Here is a 24,123-nt window from a genome sequence, read left to right as displayed (position 1 = left end):
AACATATACTCCTCCCCACACATAACATACAATATTTTAGGTACTAACTTAATGAATATCTGTTGAATTAACTTTTTCTTGCATCTCACCAGAGAGGCTACCTTTGCAGCACTACCTCTCAGAAGATTAGTTAATCTCTAGGCATATTCTTTTATTCATTGAATAACCTTTTGTGAAAGGTTTTATTTTACTTGACTTTTATTCTCATTTCTATTTCATAAATTACAGTATATAATTTTTTTCTTATATTCTTTTTTCTGCTATTCTAAGTAGATTGAAACATTTCATATTGCTCACATTGTACCTTGGAGTTTCTTAGATTTGAGAAATTTATCTGGTCCATTTTGAATAAAAATATAATCCAGAAATTGGTTCCTAAGACCTCTTAGATTCCTGCTATTTCATCTTTAACACAATACAGAAGAACAAAAGAAGATTGCCTTGTGTGGAAATCAAGTTAATTTGATGATAGTCATATTGCCTCTCTTATTATGGCATTCTGTTTGCTCTACAGATTAATTCCAAGTTCCATGAAGGATTTAGGATTTTTACCTCACTGTTCTCTAAAATCTTGGGTTTCTTATTTTCATCAGGTGGCTTGTATTAAGTTTGGACCTGTTACATATTAACAGTTTTTAAAAAAAAGATTCTGAACTTGTTTCCTACTTTGCCTTTGGGAAAAGAAGTGTGTTGCTGTTCATCATGTTCACATTGTGGTTTATAAATATATTGTCAGTTTTTTCCCCCACTACTTTTCCTCACACGCTATATTCTTATTTGTATTTACTCATATTAATAATACCTTTGTATGAAACCTTTCAACTTTTAAATACTTCCATGAAGATCATAGCATGTAATTATCAACAGCTGCCCTGTGAATTAGGTAGGCGGACTGTATCATTTTCATTTTTCAGAGGTTGAAACTGAGGCTTCAGGGTTTTAAGGGACTTGTCCAAGCTTGAAACTAGAACCAAAACACAGGTATTTTCTTACTTTTATGTTCTTTCCACTATACAGTGCAGCCTTTGAATAGTTTTTAAAAAATAATAGAACAGAATTAAATGGTTGATGCATAGTTAGGTGCATAAATACAGCAAAGAAGCTTTGTACTTTCATTGTGGACAAATGATAACAGAATATGATGAATGACAACAGAAATGCATCAGGTGCCCACTATCTGACATGCACCTCATAATTGCTCAGTTACCAATTCATCATTGAAAATGTCCCTGTTAGATTGCACTTTTATCCTACCTATTATGGTAGTAACTGAATAAATCTCAAAGAGCATAAAATGTTCTATAAAATAAGATTTTTTTTTTTGCAGGAAAAGAATAGTTTGAACCAAAAATTTGAACCTCAAGTTTCAGCAACCCTCAAAATTTTGAAAATAATTTATCTGAAAATTTCCAGAATCTGTATTTTAATCACTTACTGAATGTCAGTCTTAAGTAAATTTTGTTTGGAAAGTATTAAGATGAGAAATTAAAGTTTATCATGTGAAATTACTTTATAGCATCTCCCTCTAGCAGGCTAAACTGAAAAGATCTGGGAGGCTTCAGCTAGTCCCAACTTTTAACCTACTGTGACAAAGTTACCTCTTGCTGGCTTCTCATTATCTCCTTCTTAATAAATACCTTCTTTCCTTTCTTTACTTGCTGCTATACATGTATTTTACTTTTTTAAATTCATACATTTTTCTTTTCACCAGCAATCTCAGAGGTTGAATCATTTTAGATCCATTTGAAAATCTGAATGTATTACGTCTACTGGGAATTATATAAAGTTCAGTAAGGTTTATATTGTTTATGTACCAAACAGAAATCCAAATTAAAGTATGTTAGACTGGTTAGGATATGTGCTTCCCTAGAGGAAGAGGGCCCTTTTATCTGCACATTGGATTGCAAACATGCCTCTTTCATTTTAAATGTAAGTCAGAGAGTCTTGAATTTATACCACTGTCTGGGTCAGCTTTGTATAGATTCAAAAGGCATCATACCTGTGGACTACAACATACATCTCTGAGCTTTGACATATATTGAATTTGCCCTTATCAAGGCTGTAATATCTCTGAAGGACCCCAGCAGACCAGTCAGGACTGGCTTTTCCTGCCAACAACTGAGATTGTTCTCTGTAATTAAACTGCTTTCCCAAGCGTTCCCTGAAGAGGGTTTCCAAGATTTTTCACTGTTAGACTCTGATTGATAGCTTTTTAGTTTATCTCTCACTCTATAGTGAAAGAGGGGTACTTGGCTTACAGTTCCTTTTGTTTACCCCCTAACTTAATATCTAATCATAGCATAATGTAAAGCAGAATGTGTAACCAGTGGGTCAATTAAAGAAGTTAGTACCACTTTTTAAATTGTCTATAAAGTCCCTTAAAGGTAGATCTGCCCACTGAGATGTTAGGTTTTTCTTTCCTGATAAAAGGCACAGATGTGATTAGTGCTAACTGGTTTCTCCTTTATCCCTACCTTCTTCCTTGAGTGTGGTCATGATGCCTGTAGCCATAGCAGCCATCTTGTGATTTTGAAATTATGAGCCTTGATGTTGTTCATCTATGGGCAGTCATTTTTAAGGATTTAATTTCAGGAAAATAAACTACCATTTGTTTAAGATTCTGTTAGCCAAAATCATGTCTAATTAACATGACAGTTGTTGCCTACTCTCAATGAAATAGAGGAGTACCCTTTTCATTAGGATAGGATTTCTTAACCTCAGTATTATTGACGTTTAATGTTAGATAATTTTTTATTTTAGGGGCTGCACTGTAGGATTTTAGCGGTATCCCTGTCTCTATTTATATGACAATAGCAATCTTATAAACCTTTCAAAGTTCAACTGATGGGTAATCAGCTTTTGTTTGTTTAAGTCATTCTCTCTCCTTCATTTCTGGAAGACAGCTTTGCCAAGAAAGTGTTCTTGGTTGGCAGTTTTTTTTTTTCTTTCAGCACTTTGAATATATCATGCCACTTTTTCCAGGTCTTCAAGGTTTCTGCTGAGAAATCTGATAGCCTTATGGGAATTCCTTTATATGTGAGTAATTATTTTCTCTCTTGCTACTTTTAAAATTCTCTCTTTGTCTTTGATTTTGGACAGTTTTATTATGTCATTTATTTATCTTAAGAGAATCATTTTGGGCTAAAATTTTGGGTTTACCTATTAGCTTCATGAACTTGGATATCCAATCTCTTCTCAGATGAGGGAATTTCTCAACCACTATTTCTCTTCTTTTCTTTTTTTTTTTTTAACATTTATTATTGATTTATAATCATTTTACAATGTTGTTTCAAATTCCAGTGTAGAGCACAATTTTTCAGTTATACATGAACATATATATATTCATTGTCACATTTTTTTCTCTGTGAGTTACCATAAGATCTTGTGTGTATTTCCCTGTGCTATACAGTATAATCTTGCTTATTTATTCTACAATTTTGAAATCCCGTCTATCCCTTCCCACCCTCCTCCCCCTTGGCAACCACAAGTTTGTACTCTATGTCTATGAGTCTGTTTCTGTTTTGTATTTATGCTTTGTTTGTTTGTTTGTTTTTGTTTTCTTTGTTTTTTGTTTTTTTTTAGATTCCACATATGAGCGATCTCATATGGTATTTTTCTTTCTCTTTCTGGCTTACTTCACTCAGAATGACATTCTCCAGGAGCATCCATGTTGCTGCAAATGGCTTTATGTTGTTGGTTTTTATGACTGAGTAGTATTCCATTGTATAAATACACCACTTCTTTATCTAGTCATCTGTTGATGAACATTTAGGCTGTTTCCATGTCTTGACTATTGTAAATAGTCCTGCTATGAACACTGGGGTACAGTGTCATCCTGAAGCAGGGTACCTTCTGGATATATGCCCAGGAGTGGGATTCCTGGGTCATATGGTAAGTCTATTCCTAGTCTTTTGAGGAATCTCCATACTGTTCTCCACAGCGGCTGCACCAAACTGCATTCCCACCAGCACTGTAGGAGGGTTCCCTTTTCTCCACAGCCTCTCCAGCATTTGTCATTTGTGGATTGTTGAATGATGGCCATTCTGACTGGTGTGAGGTGATACCCCATTGTAGTTTTGATTTGCATTTCTCTGATAATTAGTGATATTGAGCATTTTTTCATGTGCCTATTGATCATGTGTATGTCTTCCTTGGAGAATTGCTTGTTTAGGTCTTTTGCCCATTTTTGGATCCTGTTGTTTGGTTGTTTCTTATTAAGTTGTCTGAGCTGCTTATATATTCTGGAGATCAAGCCTTTGTCGGTTTCATTTGCAAAAATTTTCTCCCATTCCGTAGGTTGTCTTTTTGTTTTACTTATGGTTTCCTTTGCTGTGCAGGAGCTTGTAAGTTTCATTAGGTCCCATTTGTTTATTCTTGCTTTTATTTCTATTGCTTGAGTAGACTGTTCTAGGAGAACATTTTTGAGATGTATGTCAGATAATGTTTTGCCTATATTTTCTTCTAGGAGGTTTATTGTATCTTGTCTTATGTTTAAGTCTTTAATCCATTTTGAGTTGATTTTTGTGTATGGTGTAAGGGAGTGTTCTAGCTTTATTGCTTTACATGCTGCTGTCCAGTTTTCCCAACACCATTTGCTGAAGAGACTGTCTTTATTCCATTGTATATTCTTGCCTCCTTTGTCAAAGATTAGTTGACCAAAAGTTTGTGGGTTCATTTCTGGGCTCTCTATTCTGTTCCATTGGTCTATATGTCTGTTTTTGTATCAATACCATGCTGTCTTGATGACTGTAGCTCAGTAGTGTTGTCCGAAGTCTGGGACAGTTATTCCTCCAGCCTCTTTCTTTCTGTTCAGTAATGCTTTGGCAATTCTAGGTCTTTGATGGTTCCATATAAATTTTATTATGATTTGTTCTAGTTCTGTGAAATATGTCCTGGGTAATTGGATAAGGATTGCATTAAATCTGTAGATTGCCTTGGGCAGTGTGACCATTTTAACAATATTGATTCTTCCAATCCAAGAGCATGGGATATCTTTCCATTTTTTAAAGTCTTCTTTAATTTCCTTCATCAATGGTTTATAGTTTTCTGTGTATAATTCTTTCACCTCCTTGGTTAGATTTATTCCCAGATATTTTATTACTTTGGGTGCTATTTTAAAGGGGATTGTTTCTTTACTTTCTTTTTATGTTGATTCATCATTAGTGTAAAGAAATGCAACTGATTTTTGAACGTTAATCTTGTAACCTGCTATGTTGCTGAATTCTTCGATCAGCTTTAGTAGTTTTTGTGTGGACCTTCTATATATAGTAACATGTCCTTTTTAATCTTCTGGAAGAGTTTGAGAAGGACTGGTATGAGTTCTTCTTGTATGTTTGGTAGAATTCCCCAGTGAAGCCGTCTGGTCCTGGATTTCTATTTGTAGGGAGGTTTTTTTATTGCTATTTCGATTTCATTTCTAGTGATTGGTTTGTTCAAGTGGTCAGTTTCTTCTTGATTCAGTCTTGGTGGACTGTATGTTTCCAGAAACTTGTCCATCTCCTCTAGGTTATCCAGTTTGGTTCCATATAGTTTTTGATAATATTCTCGTATGATATTCTGTATTTCTATTTTCTTTGTTGTAATTTCTCCATTTTCCTTTCTTATTTTGCTAATTTGTGCTCTTTTTTCTTCTTTGTGAGTTTGGCCAAAGGTTTATTTACTTTTTCAACCATTATTTCTTTAAGCTTTCTGTTCCTTTTCCCCTTCTCATTCTGAGACTCCAATACTGTAAAAATTGTTCCTTTTAATGCTATCTCATAATTCAGGTAGACTTTCTTAACTTTTTGTAATTCTTTTTCTGTTTTTTGCTCCTCTGACTGGATGATTTTAAATGAACTTTATCCTAGTTCATTAATTCTTTCTTCTGCTTGATTGAATCTGCTGTTAAAACTCCCTATTGAATTCTTCAGTTCAGTCATTGTATTCTTTAACTCTGGGATTTCTGTGTGTGTTTTGTGTGTGTGTGTTAATGGTTTTTATTTCTTTGTTGAACTTTTCATTTTATTCATGCATTGTTTTGCTGATTTTACTTAGTTTTCTATCTTTGTTTTCTTTTAGTTCATTGAATTTCTCAGGCTTTCATTTTCTTTATTACAAAACAAAAATCATAAAAAGGAGGAGAAACAAAGTCAAATATCAAGTTAAAAAATATCTGACACACTATAATGTGTCTATGTAGTCCCTTAAATAATTTAAGACTCTGTATTAAACACCCAGCTTTCCCCAAGTTGTTGCAAACCCAAGTATGGTTCTGACTGTACAGTCATTAATGACCTTTTTAAACAAAATAAAGATGGAACTCAAAGAAAACTCTTCTTAATATTACCGTCATAACTTTTGCTACATTACCAAGAAACTGTTTTCAAGAACTGGATCTAAGTATATTTTTATAACAACGTTACCATTTGGTTATATTCATTGTAGAAAAATGTGAAGACACAGAAAATTTAAAGAAAGAAAGTATCCAGCATCCCTCCCTCCAAATACAACGACAAAAGATTACATTTTTCTAGTCTTTGTACATATTTATGTGGAATTTTAAAACAATTAGTAATGTAAAATGCATACATATCCTTTTTTCATTTCTTATTGTACAGGAACTTTTTCTTTAGTACAGTAAGTGTGAAAACATGATCTTCAGCTGGCATCTTCAAAATCTAATTAGAGCTAACTACAATTTACCTCCAGTTGCTGGATATTCAGATTGTTTTGAATATTTGCTAATACTGTTAGACATCCCTCTTTATACATAATTATTTGTATCTCTGATAATTTCTTAGAGATAAATTCCTTGGAGTAGAGTACCCAGCACAAAGGAAGTACTTTTAAGCCTTTTGGTACATTTTACCCAACTGCCCTCCAAAAAGATTGTACCAGTTTACAGTCACAAAAATAAATAGCCTAAGAGTCCCATTTCTTCTTCGTATTCCTTGGCAACATAGGAAACTGGATGTTACTGCCCACCCTTTGTTACAAATTTATTGGGAGAATGGTGAATCGTGCCTTCTTGTCTTTTTTTCTAAAGTGTAAGAATCTTCCCACATGTTTACTGGTCATTTGCCTTCTTTCTGTTACTTGAAGCAGTCCAAGTCTTTTAGAGGACATCTCTGATGTGACAGTGTCTTGTCTTATCGCTTGTTCGTCCTTAATGGGCAAGGGCATGAAAACTGCAAATCTCTTCAATGTTTTCTCAAGTTAAGCAGGAACTCCCCATATCACTGGAATTAGAAGGTCTCATCTTCTAGGCAGCCATGCTATTTTAATGTCTTGGTAACAAAACAGAAAACTGGGCCATATTCTTGAGGTTATGGAGGGTTTCTGACCACTCCACGGATCCTATCTGAGGTATAGTACTTAGAAGTAAACTTTTGGCTTTATTGGCATTTTCTTTCAGGGTCTTTAAGACCTGGTCCACTGAAACCGCTTCCTCATGCTCCTTCCAGCAGTCATAATCTGTTGCCATGGCAATACTTGCATAGCACATCCCAGCCTCCTTAGCAAGAACCACCTCTGGAACTGTGGTCATGTTGATAACATCTGCCCCCCAGGTTCGGAACATGAAGCTTTCCGCCCGGGAGCTAAAACGAGGTCCCTTGATTGTGACCATTGTCCCTTTTGAGTGGCACCGGAGTCCTAGCTTATTAGCAGTTTCTATGAGGACCTCTCTTGTTTTCGGGCAGAATGGCTCAGCCATTGGAATATGGCACACTCCTCTGGCACAGGAATGACTTCCGTCATAGAAGGACTGAGGCCTTATGGTGGTCCTGTCGATGAACTGGTCAATAATGACGATATCGCCGGGCTGGATCTCTTCCCTCAGGGAACCACAGGCTGTGGTCACTATGACGTGTGTACAGCCCTCCTCCTTCAGGGCCCAGATGTTCGCCTGATAGTTGACTTTTGAAGGCATGATGGTATGCTGCCTCCCATGCCTTGCAAGGAGGACACAGTCAACATTCTTTATCTTCCCCAAAATTAAGGCATCAGAAGGCTTGCCAGATGGAGTATCCACATATTTTTCAGTTCTTCCTTCTAAGATTTCTGGATCATCCAGGCCTGTCCCACCAATTATTCCAATCTTCACGGCCACGGGAGTGGCACCTGAGGCCATGTCTGCGCTGGGAAGGAGCGGCGACCACGCGCGGGGTGGAGGCGCGGAGCGGGTTCACGCGCGCGGCGCGGGACTCATTGAATTTCTTTAAGAGGATTTTCAGACAGTTTATAGATCTCTATTTCTTTAGGGTTAGTCGTTGGAATTTTATTAGGTTCTTTGGTGGTGTCATGCTTCTTGATTTCTTTCATGATCATTGTAACATTGCATTTTGTCTGCTCATTTGAGGAAGTAAGCACCATTTCCAGTGTTTTCTTTTGGTAGGCAAAGCATTTACCAGTCAGCCCAACCAGAGATTCTGCATGAGTCCTTGGTGGACAGGTCCGGTCTCTAGGTCAACAGTTGGGCAATCCTTATGCTTGAGTGTATGGGGATCAGCCGGTTACCTGGGTCTGCTGATGTGGACCTTTAGCCTGGGTTCACTGGGGTGGGCATGGTGTTTGAATCTGTAGTGATGGGCCTAGGAGCTGGATCTTCATGGTCAGATCTGAATCTTGCACTCACAGGGCCTAACCAGGCACTGGGGAACACTGGGGTAGGCCTGGCAACTCATTCCATTGGGCCAGTTTATTACTGGGATGGGATGGGAACCTGAATTTTTCAGGAGTCACCCTGGAGATTGGGACTATGGGGGCTGGTCTGGCACTAGGGCATACCTGGAGCCTGGGCCTTTGGGACTCATCCTATAACCCATGACCTTTGGTTCAGCCCAAAATTGAGCCTGCAGGATCTGGTCTGATCCTGGGGTGGACTAGGAGCCTAAGTCCATGGATGCTGGTCTTGAGGCAGGGGTCAGGGGGGCTGGCTTGGTATTGGGGTGGCCCAGGAACTTAGGCCCATGAAAGCCAGTCTAGATTCTAGGTTTGTGAGTGCTGGTCTGGTGCTGGGATGGGCTGGGTGCCTGGAGCTGTGGAATCAGCCTGGTGCTGAGGTAGGTTGAATGCTTGAGCATACAGTAGTCAGCTTGGTACTGGGTCCAGCTGGTAGCCTAGGTTCTTAGAGCTGGAGCCCCAGGAGTTAAAAATGGGGCTATGGGAGCTGGCTAGCATGGGGATATGCTGGAAACCTGGGTTTCTAGGAGCCCATCAGGAACCTAGTGCCATGGTAGCTGCCCAGGGCTAGATGAGCCAGATAGTGCTGTGGTGAACTGGGAACCTGGTGCCATGGGAGCTGACTGGTACCATGGTCAACTGGAAATCTGAGTTTGCAGGAGCCTGCTGAGAGCCTGGTTCCATAGGAGTTGCCTGGGGCATAGGAGCTGGGCAGCAGTGGAGTGGGCTGGGAGCTTGGGTTCACTGGAGTCCACTAGGAGCCTGGTGCCACAAGAGCTCTCTGGTGCCATGGTATCTAACTAGTGCTAAGGTGCACTGGGATCCTGGGATTGTAGGAGCCTCCTGGGAACCACATGGGGCCACAGGAGTGGCCTGGTGCTGGAATGTGTAGGTGCTGGTGTCCACAGTGGAGTTAGGCACTGACTTCACTCCCCTCTCACAGGAAGGGTGTCTCTTTCCAGGCTGGGTTGCCTGGGCTTGAAGTGAGGGTGATGGGAGCAGGGTGAATTTATCTTTCTTATAATCCTCAGTGTGCCTTTTCTTATTTCTATGCTTCACTCAAGCAATGTAATCTCTCACCTAGAATCCTTAGTTCTTATAAAGTTATTTTCATACACAGATGGTTGTTCATATTGATGTTTTTGGGAGGGAATGGGCACTGGAAATTCCTAAGTGGCCATTATGCTGATGTCACTCCTTGCACCTGCTGGGTTTTAATTAGAGCAGGCAAGATGGCAACAATATTCAGAAGGAGATGGAACATACAGGGATTTACCATCTGCAGAGAACAAAGTATAATGGATTCTGAACTTGGGATGGGGATAGGAAGCTAGGATGAAATTAAGGGATGTGTAAATCACAGAGATCTAGTAGTGAAAGCACAACCCAGGAACTTTGGGTTTCCTGTGGAAACAAAGAACGTGATTGGATTATTCTTAATGGTCTCCAAAGTTGTAAGGCTGTGAATGTTGTAGGGATGGAGGATATAGAGCTTTAATGTCATCTAACTACTGCAGATGATGGTGCGGATGCTGTGGGAGGGCATCGTGATCTGGAGAATAAGAATTTCTGGGGATCCCTCTTCACTATGAATTATGTACATGTACTATTGAATAAATGCAGAAGAATAACATACATGAGGGATAATGGGATAAAGATGAAATAAACAATATTTTTTAAATGTTTGCTAATCACAGTAGCTTTGTACTATCATTACATGCCATATCAAGGCACTCTGTACTCAAGGTGACTTTACCATTAATGATGGTGGATGGAAATCCATATTTTAGTAAAAAAAATTTTTTTTGCCTGACTTCTTGTCAGATTTGACTTAAATCATGACTGATGAAGAAAGACTCACCATAGGGGCAGAGGTGACATCTCCATCATTTCTTTGTGCTTGTATTATTAGTAGAATTATCAATCCAGTGTTTCTTTGCAAGAATATTTTTTCATTTTTCTATTTTGTAGGGTTATTTTAGATAACTAGGTAATATAATCAGTAAATCAACTGTGGCTACCCATACTACCTTACTTTGCAATGTGTTGAAAGCCAGGAGATGAGTGAGGGCTTCTCCATCAACTCCTCCCTCTTCCTTCTACATGTCTCCTACAATCTACCTGTGTTGTTTTCAGTTGACATGCAGACAGGGAAGGGGCCATTTTAATCTCTGTTAAATATTAGTGAAACTTAATTTTTTTCTATTTTGTGATAAAATAAATATAAGTAGATGTTCTGATATTTTCTCCTCACATCTTAGTGGCATGCCCTGTTTTGGCGATCATTGACAAGCTTGTGTTTGCTGTTATTAATAAGGAAATAGGAATACATAATTCAGTGTTAGTTTTAAGATATCATTTGTAGAATAATTAGATATTAATTTGAAATTCAATTAATTAATTAATTAAATCGGTAAGTTTATGGGTCTAGAATTTGCATGGTCTTACATAGTCATTTGCACATAGACACAGGAAGTATTTCATTCCTTTTCCCATGAGAGATTGATACCCTAGGTTGTTATTAGCAGAGGTTTCACAGAGAAGCTCACATTATTGCTCTAATTTAAACATTTTCTTTGTTATAAACCCAGCAATTAAAAGGGTCCTACACATTGTTCTTGATATTTGAGTACAGTTTTGAAGAACTATTTTTTCCTGTACATACTTTTCCTAGCCTAATTTTGTAAGATTTTTCACTCATTAATAAGCTTACTTTTGCTTTTATGCAACTACATTCCCTAGATATATTGTTTTGTTTCATAAGTAACATAGTTTGTGAATATTAATTAGATGATAGAATATATCTGTTGTTTATTGCTGAAGGGGGCTTTTGGCTTCCTATCATCTTGAAAATCTTTAAATCTACAGCAGTGATATTTTTCAGTATCTCCTTTCTTTGTAGCATTGTTTATTCTCCACTTTAAGAAATAAAAAATGTAAACGAATAATTCAAGCTTCAAACATACAAATGGGTATTTCAGCCTAGATATTTGCAGCATTTATCCTTGCAAGTTTGAAGGTACTTGTCACTTTAGTTGCTAGGCACTCAAAAAAAGGATGTTAAAAAATAATAAACTCAGCAATAAATATTCCTTAATCCAAGTTCTGCAGCAATCATCTAGGGTTATTTTGGAGACTGTGAAATGGTATGTGTGCATTCAGCCCATTTATCTCCCAGGACCATTGGCTGGTGCAGTTGGGTAGATCCTTCTCTTTTTTCTTCTTTGGTTTATACTGTGCTTTCATTAGATCTTAAGCAGGTGTACATGCTCAGAAAGTAAGACTTTTAAAAATGCTCCTAATAATGGTGAAATTTGTTTTAGAAAGGCTAGCCTTTTGCTGATTGTTATTGTAACAAGATTGGAAGATAGGATTGGGGCCTACAGTGGTGGTAGAGTAGGCTACTGGTCAAAAAATTTAATTGGAAACTCCATGAGCTGCTTAATTTACTCTTCATAGCTAAGGTCATATTTCTTCATTATTGGCTCATTATAGTAGCCTCATTGGTAGGCAGCTGACTGAGACTCATTTTCCTATGAAAAATACCTTCTCTTACACTCCAGTTTTTGACACTCTTGGTTAATTCCTATACAAATTATTTACCTTATTCATTCATTCATTCTCACATTCATTTATTCATTTAACAAATATTTATTGAGTTCCATGTACTATACATAATGCTGGAAATATTAAAAAAAATCATGACATCTGACTTCAAGCAGTATAAATGTTATCCCACCATCTAAGTCATTTTATGTTTGGCTCATCAATCAGCTATAGCCTTTTAATATATATGTCCTATTCAGCTCCTTAAAACAATTCTTAGTTGTTGATAAAGGTGATTTGCTTCTTGGCAAGGTGAAGGCATTATCGGTTAATAAAAAATGTAGCAATTGAATTACTAGCACTCTCTCAGAACATGAAACTGGCATGACAGGATGATTTCAATGGTATTTTTAAAACACAATAGTAAATTGCTAGATGTTACTCTGAATTAAAGTTTAGGGAGTTCTCTCAAATACTGTAAACCAGTGATTGTCACCCCAGCTGCACAGTAGAATACCTTGGGGTGCTTTTTGTTTTTGGTCCAGACTCCACCCTAGACCAATGAAAATAGAATCTTAGGGTGGAGCCTGAGTTGGGCATGTAGCAGGCTTGAGAATCATTGCTGTGTGGCAACTACCTTGAGAATAATCATGTCAATATTTTTCAGATGGGGCCACTGACATTCAGATAGGTAAAGTTAGTTGTCTAAAGCCACAGAGCTAGTAAGTGGAGATGGTGGGATCTGAATCCGTATCTTCTAGCTATAAAACCTTTCCCATTTCTGAAACATGGTGTTGCTCCTCAAATATATGGCACTTGTGTTTTTTTCCCATCATTCTGTTTTTAACACATTCTGATGGTTTCTTTCCTGACATTTTACCCCGGTGTACATACCTGGACTTAGTATTTGTGGTGGATAGAGTAGAAAGAAAGTCCTCAGGATAATCTTACCTGTTAGGGCTAGAAGTGTCAGGAAAGGACTTGAAGACAGAGAAGATAGTAGGAATCCTGTCATTTCAGAATCCTCACTTTTACTTGTTTAACCTATGGTGAGAGCTTTGGGGCAATAGTCAACCTTACTAGAAATAGTGAATTGGAATTATGAGCTATCTATGACCACAGCTAACACACAGTGGAAATGAGACATTCGTACCTTTCCTAGTTTTTAGTAGGGCAATTAGCTCGCAGGGACTTAGCATGAATTATGAGAAGACCGTTTTTTTTTTTTTTTCTTTTTCTCTTTTTGTATAGCCCTCTGTGCAAAAATCAAGGAGTGGCCTCTTCAAACCATGCATCCTTGTATTTGTCCCTGTTGGAATTGCAGTTATCACTAAAGGCAGATTTTAGGGGGTCCTTGGATCTGGTTGATCCCCTTTTTTGCTAGATACTCAGACTGTCACTTTTTCCTCTGGGCATCCCTGTACCCTGAACACATTTCTATCATTACACTTAAATTATTGTGTGCAAGTCTAACTGTTTACATGTCTCTCTTTATTACTGGTCTCTTACATTTTTTAAAGGCAAATATTGTGTTCTTTTTCAGTTCTGCTTACCTAGGGCCTAGGGCAGTGCTTGGCATATAGTAAATACTTAATACATGTTTGGTCAATTAAATTGCTTTTGTTTTTTGATGATCTTTTGTAGGAAATGGAATTTTGAGCCTGACTTCTGTTGATATTAAATTATTCTCTCTAGCAGAGTGTGTCAGAGTGTTTCAGAGAGTGCATTAAAATCCCAGCAGTTATCTTCCCAGGCCACCAATTTTCCTCTTGTTAGGAAACAATATTTATCATAGTAAATAGCCCATTTGGGGTGGTTCATCCAGGCTTTAGTACCAAATTTAATATGAGAAGAAGTCACAAATTCCCTTTTGGCCAAAAGTGCAAAATTTGACAACTTCTCCCAGGAGAGTAACTTTGCATTTATTTACTCCACTTTATTTGTGAAAGGTATAAAAATATATAAACATTTTATAGCTATTCAGAGGTGGTAGACAACATTCTGACCAATCACTTATGCTTTTAATAAGTGTTTTTATGCCTTGTATATAATTTTTGAAAAATTATAGCCTTGTTTGTGGCTTAAATACTCAGTTGCATTATCTTGCTTGTAGATGGTGCCCTGTGAAGTAATGTTTCAGTGGTTTATAACATTTAGAAAACATGAAGCTTTTACCTTATGCTTAGTTGTAGAAGAGATGTTTCTTTTTTAAAATTTATTTTAATTTAAATGTAGTAAAATTCACTTTTTTAATGTACAGTTCCATGAGCTTTGGCAGATGTGTAGAGTCACGTAGCTATCATCGCAATTAAGATGCATAACATTTATAACACCCTTTCCCTAGCATTACCTTATGCTATCCCTTTTGAGTCAAATCTTCCCCCGCCCTTAATATCTGACAACTACTGATTTGTTTTGCGTTTTCCAGAATGTCATGTTAATGAGTGGAATCATACACTATTTAGCCTCTTAAATCTGGCTTCTTTCAATTAGCAACAAGCATTTGAGTTTCATCCATTTGTTGCATTTATCAGTCAATAGCTTGTTTCTCTTTATTGCTGAATATTATTTCATAGTATGATGTGCCACTGTTTTCTTTTCCATTCTCCATTTGAAGGACCTGTGGCTTGTTTTATATCTTTTGGTGATTATAAATGAAGGTGATATAAATATTTACATATAAGGCTTTTTTTATATGAACAAAGATCTTCATTTCACTTAGGTAAACAGCTAGGAGTAGGATTGCTGTATTGTACGCTAAGTGTATGTTAAACTTTATGAAAAACTGGCAAACCATTTTTTATAATGGCCGTACCATTTACATGCTCACTAGCAACTGTGAGAATTTCAGTTGTTCTGCATCTTCACCAGCACCAGTATTTGTTTTATTTTAGCCATTCTAATAGGTGTGTAGTGGTGTAAAGATGTTTCTTAATTGCCTTGGGTAACTTTCTCTGTTGGTGGTGCTAGTGTTTTTACTACTAAACAAAATTTTTTTTAACTTCCCTTTTGTTAGTCATTAACACAGAGACCTTTGTGCCTGTAATCTTAAAACTTAAGTTTAATGGTAGTATTCCAGGTAACTGATTTAGTCTGTTTATTAAGAAAAACTCATAATGCTATGGGAAAATATAAGTATTGGTATAGATTAGAACTGAACTTTTTTGACTTCACACTAAATGAAAGCTCTTCTTCACTACACTTTTAATTCCATTTCTCATACCTCTGGTCTCTTATGCACATTGTTCCCAGTGGTCCAGTCTTTCTACAGTGCTGCTTTCCTCATGCCATCATTTGTTCATACCCCTTCACTGATTCCCTCACAACCCTGATAGTCTAGTGCTTAAGTACAGAGACCCTGGCATTAGCTGGACATAGTTTTATTCTCAGCTCTGTCACAGACTAGCTGAGTGGTCTTGACAAATTAATTTTTCTAAACTTTAATTTCTCATTTAAAATATGGGTAATGATAGGACCTGCATAAAGTACTTTGCACCAAGTGGTCAGGGCTCAATCCATGTCAGCAATTAGTAATTAAACACCATCTGCAACAGGATCTATTTTATTTGGCCAGCCTTGTCTGTCACAATCTTCACTGCAAATCTTTAACATAAGGGAGACAATTTCCTGAATGCCCTGACACTTTGCTTAGTTCTTATTTGCAGAAGTTCCTGTTTAGGTGCAGTTAAACCCTGTCTGAGCATGGGTGATTAACAGGTGGATATATCATAATGAGTTGCTTTCCCTGGGAGCTTTAAGCTGAGGCTGGAGGGGAGCAAATAGCAAAGCCTTTAGGGAGATATCCTGGGAAAGCCATTACAATATGCTGCTTGTCTTTCATATTGGCATTCCTGGCCTAGTGAAGAGAGGCACAGACAAGGCCTTAGGAGCTGTTTTCATGAGTATGACGCTGCTGCTTAGTTGAAACTATTTGCCACAGAGTGGGGAAAAGAAGGCTCCATTGCACTGTCACTCTGCAGTGCCTCTGTGACTTCCTGGGGGCAGGCAGCTCTTGGAGGTCAAGTCCCTGCAGTCCCTGAGGGTACCAGCAGCAAGGATAGTCATGTGGCTTTATTCTGTCCTGGAGAAGGGTTCCTCCATGGAAGTCAGGAATGAATGACATTGACAATCTTCGAGAATTTACAGACATTGTTAAGGAAGGAAGCCTAGCATTAGGTTGTTAGGGCTAAGAAATTCACATTATTTCTATCAATGAGCTCTCATCTATGTCCACAATATTAGCAAGATCTTAAAAATCTCATGTAAAATGATTATAAATCAATAAAAAATGTTAAAAAAATCTTAAAAATCTCAGATTAGACCTAGAAGTTTCTCCACATAATCTGCCTGTCCAGGTACTGCCCTGTAAGGAGGTCTAAGCCTTACCTCTTCCAAATGAAGTCCTAGTCTTTTATTTGTTTTTGTTTATTTATTTATGGTTTTTAAATGTATATATGTCTTTAACTCAATAACTACATTCTAAAAACCATGAGACTAGTCTGTCTTGCCATCCCTGTTTGCTCTGTTTACCCTTCTCCTGCCTTTCATAATGAGTATACAGTAGAAATAGAAAAAATGTTATTTGAATTGAAGTTTTGCTTTAGGATTTGGGGTCCTAATTTCTGAAAATTCTCTCTTTGCCGTAAGATGCTAAATAAGTGTGATGATTATTTAAAAATAATGCAGATGCCTATGCATTGTTTAGTTTCTGTTGACACCAAAAAGGGAACATCACACATAACAATATCCACCTAGATGTTTCTTTTCCTCTTCTAAGTGAAGTACTATACTCTTTATAATATTTTATTCTATTTATAAGGCTATTTATTTAAACTACAGCCTATGTACAATTGCTTATCAACATGATACCTTTATGTCAGTTGAAGTTCTGGAGAAACAGCCGTAGCAGTTGAATTAAACCGACTGTGCTATAATTAAATGGAAGTCTTTTTCATTGACCTGCCTGGGGAAGATCATGCCTCTTAGAGGCTAAACTGAAAGTGGGATCTGGTCCTGTAAAAACATGGCAGGGCAGCAAATCAAGGGACAGTCCTTGCTTGAATTAGTCGTGAGAAAAACAACCATTGAATCACTTTGAAAGTGACATGTTAGTATGCTGAGCATTTTGAAGTAGATCTCTGCATGGACAGTGATTGGGCAGTTTTAAACATTTAGACTAAATATGGAAACACCAAAGAGCTTCAGGGAAGGCCAGTTAAATTTGATAAAAATTAATCTTATTTTTCATTTCTTCAATTTTATCTTGCAATATTCTGATAATATTATTTAAACATAGTTGTGAATGAATTTGACTTTTAAAAAACATAATAATCAAACCCACAAATCCCCTACTCTATGTTAGATACTACATTCCATCTATACAAAGCCATGTGGGTATAAATGTGTAGTTTATATAGACACTCCGAATTAGCAAAGATTCCAAGTGGTCTATAAAAAACTTGAGATGACTGTAGATGGATCCTGGAAATGACTACAACTGTGATTAATACATTAATGAACAATTTTTATTAGGCATTTAAATATTTAGAGATATAGAAGAAAAACTGAAATCACACATCTATTCACACATCTATTTGAAGATAAATAATACGTTTTTAAGGCAGAAGTGAGAAAAATTTTTTGTCATATGTTGGCATAGGGAATCAACATCCTATTCAAGCTGAACAGTTTTCATTTATTATAATTTTATAAATCAATCAAAACAAAACACATCTTCATCACGAAGTGATGGCTTGAACAACGGTAATTTCTTAGGGATTTGTCACATCTGATCTATTTTCATTCTAAGAGAGCTCACTTTAAATAACAGCTATTCAATGTAAAACTATTTTCCCCTCCATGAACTCTGCAAATTAGGAATGTGATCATTGACTAAAACATGAGGTAGCAGCAAATATTTTATTTAATTCTCTTTTATTTCTGGTTTTTCTAGTTCTGGGTAGTAAAAAAGTATTGTAGGTATAACTCGTTTGACATGGAACTGAGATGTGTTATGGAATACTGGAGTTGAGTATTAACATTTCTGATTTTCACTCTAACTCTAATAACTAAACATTGTATGCTTTCATTTGAGTTTGCTTACAATACTTAGGATATATAACATATCCTTATTGTGCTTTAGAACAATCTTGCCATTATTCAGTTGAAACAAGATCTGGGAATTGGGGCACTTAACTTCTTCACTGAATCATTGTGTGATTTTGGACAAGTCACTATTTTCGCCCAAAGTTTCCTATTTACAAATTTGCTGTGTTTACATATGCTTTACTAATATACAATCAAGCTAGAATTAATGTCTACCTGGGACAAAAAATAAGACAATGAAATGTATAGTCCTAATAAGGACAAGATTTTACTTTCTTTACCCAGGGCTAGAATTTAGCTTGAAAAATCAGTGATTATATGATGCCAACCATGGCTACTTACAGGAGACAACCAGTAGCTGGTCTAGAAGTCTCTCCAAGGATTTATGCAACACAATTGACCACTTCTCCATTTCACAAGATTTTCTTTTATTTTGTGAGCTAGAAGAAAAAAAAAAACAGTTCAACCTTTCTAAATTTTATAATGAGGCAACTGAGTTTGATTAACCAAGTCCTAGTGGCAGAGATGAGACTAAGCTTCAACTCTTATGATTCTTAACATAGTCCTACATTTATTAGTTGAAGAATTGGTTGCTTGTTACATGGAAGTAATGTTTTCATTGAAAAGACTTTTATTCTTTGCGCTTTGGTGGCCACAGTGTCTTTCACCTCAGCCATCTTCAGAGTGAGATGATATTGTTAGTTATTGTAGGCAAGCTACTGCAGTTTGCCTATACACATAAGACATTTATTAGAAGAAGATTCTTTTCATTTTCTTGTTGTTTGCATGACAATTTTAAGGTTCTGAATCTCACTTATGATTCCTGATCAGTGGCTGACATTAGCTATATTTTTTCTTATTATTTGGTGCATTTCTTTTCTGGACTTCATTGGTATTTATGTTACAAAGAAAACAATTGGTCCTGTTCCTGAAGATAAAACAAACTAATAAATTCAAAGTCTTTCTATCTATCAATCTGTCTGTCTATTTAGGCATTATTAAGGAAACGGTGTCATGTAAGTAAGTAACCTTAAATGTAGGAGTTACTCTATAGACATATGTACTATCAAGCATTTGGTATAAAGAATCTTATGATATCTTGTCATATGAATTTTTTTGTAGACTTTAACTAAAAGAAACCCTAGTAATCCCTTAGTCAAATAAGTAGGGTATATTGCACACATATAGCTACTCTCCCATTTGTGCTTATGGAAGACTTAGCAAATCATCTATGATACTCTTTACTTTTGTCCAGAATCAGCCTCAGAATCATTCTTAACACAGTCCTTTAGCTAGTCATTATAAATTAATTTGACTCAATGTGAGGGAAGAAAATAAGTACCATTTACGATCTAGTCTGACCTCTTATTTTCCATATGTGGCAACTGAGGCCTGAAGAGGCTAAGGGTCTTAAAGAACACTGGTATAGGTGGGATTAGAGTGGATGCTTCCATATTCCAGCTTCAGTGTTTATTTAAACTCCATTATCCTACTTAGCCAGCAAACAAAATAGCATGGCTATGAAATATCCATGTCCTTTTAGAGTCTTCCTTATTCAATTCTCTAATCTTCAGGTTTTTGAGTTATTGCTTTTATCATCTGACCTATGTACAGTCTCTTAAAATGGGGAAGAAAAAATGTATAGTTCCCTGAAGAGCATTCAAACACCATCTAGCATAAAACCAGCACACAGAATATATTAGTTGTCAATGATACATAGCATGTATATCAAACTGCAATTACCATAAAAATACAGCAAGAAACCTTAACATCTCAATGTAACTATAAATCTAACGATGCAACAACAGAATGTCTTGGAGGGAAATGCTGTATTGGTCCATTGTTACTTTTGATCTCAGCTTATTATCTGAGTCAACCAGGAGGTTTTCAGGAGCATCAGGTTTTGTAGTCAGTCCTACTTGATCGTCAGAGGCTCATGACTGTTAGAACTCACAGAGGGAAGGAGACACTAATGTACATAGTTTGTTTTCTCTTTCTTTAATTCCACTGGTACTTGAAGAAGAAGGAAATGAACATACTAGGAATCTTTTCCTTTGAAAGCAGTCACTCTTACACTTTTTGTTGCAGTAACACTTTGATAAAGTTAAGTATGCATAGATTGCTTCTTGTTTTCCACCATTTAAAACTTAAACCTCTTCCTCACTCCCATACTTCTGTTGACTTATATGTTTACTGTGTGGATCATAGGATATATTCAGAGAAGTTGGTATGTAGGGACAGCACATAAAGAGACATAAAGAATGCAGAGACATTTATGTGCTGTAGCTTAGAGCTAAATTGAATAAAAGATAGGAGGAAACTTTCAGGGGTGTGAGCATAGTGCTTATGGAGTGTTTGGAAGCTACTGAAATAAAATTCCAGAATTAAGATTGTAAGAACATTCTCATTGAGAGTGGGCAATCTACTCCAGCTCATGAAATATGAAATGAGGTGAAAAAAATATATATTTTAATTTGTAAAGGAAAAGAAATAGATCCAAGTTAAGAGGTAAACTAACTTGAGTAGATCTCCAGAGGCTTAGGATGGTTCCATCTGATTTTATGCTGCATCAGCAGAAAGGAAAGTTTTTTTAGTTAGCATTTCTCAAAAAAAAAAATGAATTCTGTTTCCATGTATATACAGTTAAACTCCTTAAATTTTACCATTAGAGACACCTTGGGTGCTTGTTAAAATTATGGATCCACACTTACTATGTAGGAATAGGACATCTTAGAGAAATACATCCCTACAGCTTACAGAAAGTGGTTCTATCTTTTTCTTCTCAAGCACTACAGCTGTTATAAGGAGCATAATTTCCCTAATTCACCTTCCTTCAGTGAGTCCTTGGGTTTGCCATTTATATTTCCCAATTCAACCCCACTAATGCTCAGTATTTACTTTTCAATACTATTTTAACCTAAGGAAAAAAATAGAATAGATAAATGCTCTTTCGGTTTTATTTTATAAAGCAACAAAAGTGTGAACTAGAAAATCATTCTACTTTGGGACAAAGATTTTCTGGGAAATTTAATCCTTTATTATTTAAGATAGTTCAACCAGAACACTTTGAACCAATTTTAAATGTTTTATCTACATCTCATTAAACTCATTTGTACTTTTCTTCCATTTTCCCCTCGCTGGACTGAATCACACAGATTTCTGTAAGTAACTATATTTTTCGTTCTTTCTAAATGGCTCTTCACCTTGGCACCTCATTCATTCAGTGATGCCATAGTCATGTTTGTGGAATCCCAGTTGCTTTTGCCTCAGATTCAGGAGTAAAGGTGAAATTTGCTGGGAAGAAATCATATTCGAAACCTTCCCTAAGTATCTTCTTCACTGCATGAAACCTACATTTAGTAATAAGTTCTAGAAGTTCTTAAGTTCTCTAAAAATATTATCTTTCCTATTCTAAAGCTTGTGGAAGAAGGTGACTTTGGTGAAGTTATGTTGGTTAGAAAAGATGTCATATCTCATGTCAAAGATATTACCAGATATATATTCATCTTACTCTGCTAGCAAGTAAGGAAAAAATGTTTGGAGGGTCACATCATTTGAGTAATTGAATGATAGAACTGCCTTCTGGGTCCTGCTGTTCTAATTCTGAACTAGCCCTTCCTGTTCTTTATTCTTGGACAAGAATTCTATGTTGTTTATTATTATACCATGGCTAGATAACCTTTGGGATATATAATTAAATTAGGAAGCTTCTAAATAAAAGTCCTAAGGGAATTGTTTTACATTTTTGATATTTCCTTATGGTTTATGCCTGGGACTTCCTGCTGCACCTAAGTGATCCTGGGAAATGGGAGCATGGTGGTTTGTTCATTTTTCTTCATCTTGTATTTCATAAGCTTGGATGATGGCAGTTGAAGTAAGCTAATCATTTAGTGCCAGAAGAAAGATAAAAGAAGAAAAACAGTTTGCTAACAGGGGCTTCAATTTAACATTAGAGCCTGGAAAATATGGGGGAAAGGTGATAATCTGAGCAGCACTACTCCAGTAGAGTAATCTGGTAGCTTTTCCACTCCTGATTTATTTAAAAAACCAAACAAAACAATGTCACTTTTGTCAATAAAGGCTTGAAAGTAATTTTGAATATATGTTGGAAAAAATAAGCCAGATAGATTCCCCCTTCACATCATTTTTATTGCCTGATTTGTGGGGTAGTCTCATAGTATTTTCAGGTGTAGGTGGTTTTGGCAAGTATGGATTCCACCATTTTGTTCACAGGACTAGTAGGAAGGGATATTGAATTCTGATTTTAGCTTTGGTGTTAAGACCTTTTAACAAATACACTTGCCATAATTTATTTTCCTACTTACCTGTATTCTTTATCTCTCTGGCAGGGTGAAATACCAATTTATCCCAGATGGTGTTGTCTGAGAAAGGTTTTAGGAATGATCTGGGTATTTAGATTTTCTGGTTAATGTGGTAGTGAATTAAGAACAGTTTTTGGATAAAAGATAATTTTATGCAAGTCAATTCCTCTTTATTTTCATTAAGAATGGGACTGGAGTGGCAAAAACACTTCTGTGAAATCTGTAATGGTAGCTCTCTGTTCTTCAGAAGGCCTTCCATGACACTGAGTATTCTTGACACTACAGGGAATATTTATCCTGTAGTTAGTTAGGCTACTCCTCATTTCTTCTTTTAAAAAAATTTTTTTAAAAATTTTGTTGGGAGGAGTTAATTAGGTCTATTTACTTATTTATTTTTAGTGGAGGTACTGGGAATTGAACCCAGGACCTCACACATGCTAAGCATGTGCTCTACCACTTGAACTATGCAGTCTCCTTCCCCATTTCCTCTTGATTGAGTTGATGTAACAGTCATATTTACTGAGCTTATCTTTCAATGTACCTGGCACTGTGCCAAGAGTTGTTTATATGTATAAACTACTTAATTCTCATAACTTCAAGGAGTAGATGTTACCATTTTCTCCGTTTTACAGATGTGGACACATTGGAGGTTGGATTCAAATCTAAGCTGTTTAACTGCAGAACCTATGTGTTTAACAACTGCTTCATACTCTCTCCTGTAGCAGTGGCTGGGAAAACTAGTCATTGGATGTTCAGAAGTGTGAATTTTGGGAAAGAAACAAGAGAGTGATGTGGCAGTGAAATGGCTGCCCTCAATATGAGTTTTCTTTGTCTTCCAGTAACAGAATCCTGCTGGATTCATGACCAACAGCAACAGGAACTAAATTTCTCAATGTCCCTTACAGCTGTAATTGTGTTTTAAGATGTGATTAAGGATAATGGGATGTAAGTAAACTTTTATTGGACACTTTACTAAAAGTTAGCCTGTATGTACCTTTTGCCTCTATCCTGCTGCTTGAAATGTGGATGTCATGGTTGGAACTCTAGCTGTCCTTTCAAACTATGGGGATAAGGTGGTGGAGTGAAAAGCTAGAAGATAGCCTGGATTCCTCAGTACTTTGTGGAGCGGAACCACCACACCAGCCCTGGATCACCTTACCTCCAGGCGCTTATGTGAGAGCAAAGTATATTTCTGTCTTGTTTACATTTACAGTTTACAGTGCATTACACTGTGACTTGAGGTGTCTTAAATTTTCAGGGAACTAATTGCTTACTTCATGCCTTCTTGACAATGTAGATTGTAAGTAGCTTACCATTTACACATAGTAGGCACTCAAGAAATATTTGATGATTTGAGTTTATTTTTTAAAATCTTTTCATTTTAATATTCAGAATCATCTACTTGAGTTATTTTGTAAGAGCAGTACAATTTGTAGATTGTATCCTGCATGCAAAATCATGCTGTAAATATTAAATGTTGCATAATAAC

General features: G+C 36.5%; 2 protein-coding genes across 7 annotated transcripts in view; one reads left to right on the top strand and one right to left on the bottom strand.

Annotated features, from left to right (window-relative positions):
- Positions 1 to 24,123, top strand: part of CTNNA3 (catenin alpha 3) — a 1,348,033-nt gene that overhangs the window by 211,973 nt on the left and 1,111,937 nt on the right. The window lies entirely within an intron of this gene.
- On the bottom strand, positions 6,079 to 8,163 carry LOC116667178 (S-methyl-5'-thioadenosine phosphorylase-like). Its single transcript, XM_032491500.1, has one exon. The coding sequence runs from the start codon at positions 8,108 to 8,110 to the stop codon at positions 7,259 to 7,261; it is 852 nt and encodes a 283-aa protein (XP_032347391.1). The 5' UTR covers positions 8,111 to 8,163; the 3' UTR covers positions 6,079 to 7,258.

This window comes from Camelus ferus, chromosome 11, assembly GCF_009834535.1.
Source record: "Camelus ferus isolate YT-003-E chromosome 11, BCGSAC_Cfer_1.0, whole genome shotgun sequence".
Classification (NCBI taxonomy): Eukaryota; Metazoa; Chordata; class Mammalia; order Artiodactyla; family Camelidae; genus Camelus; species Camelus ferus.
Note: the sequence above shows the minus strand (reverse complement) of the source record. Positions and strands in the feature narration are given on the sequence as shown.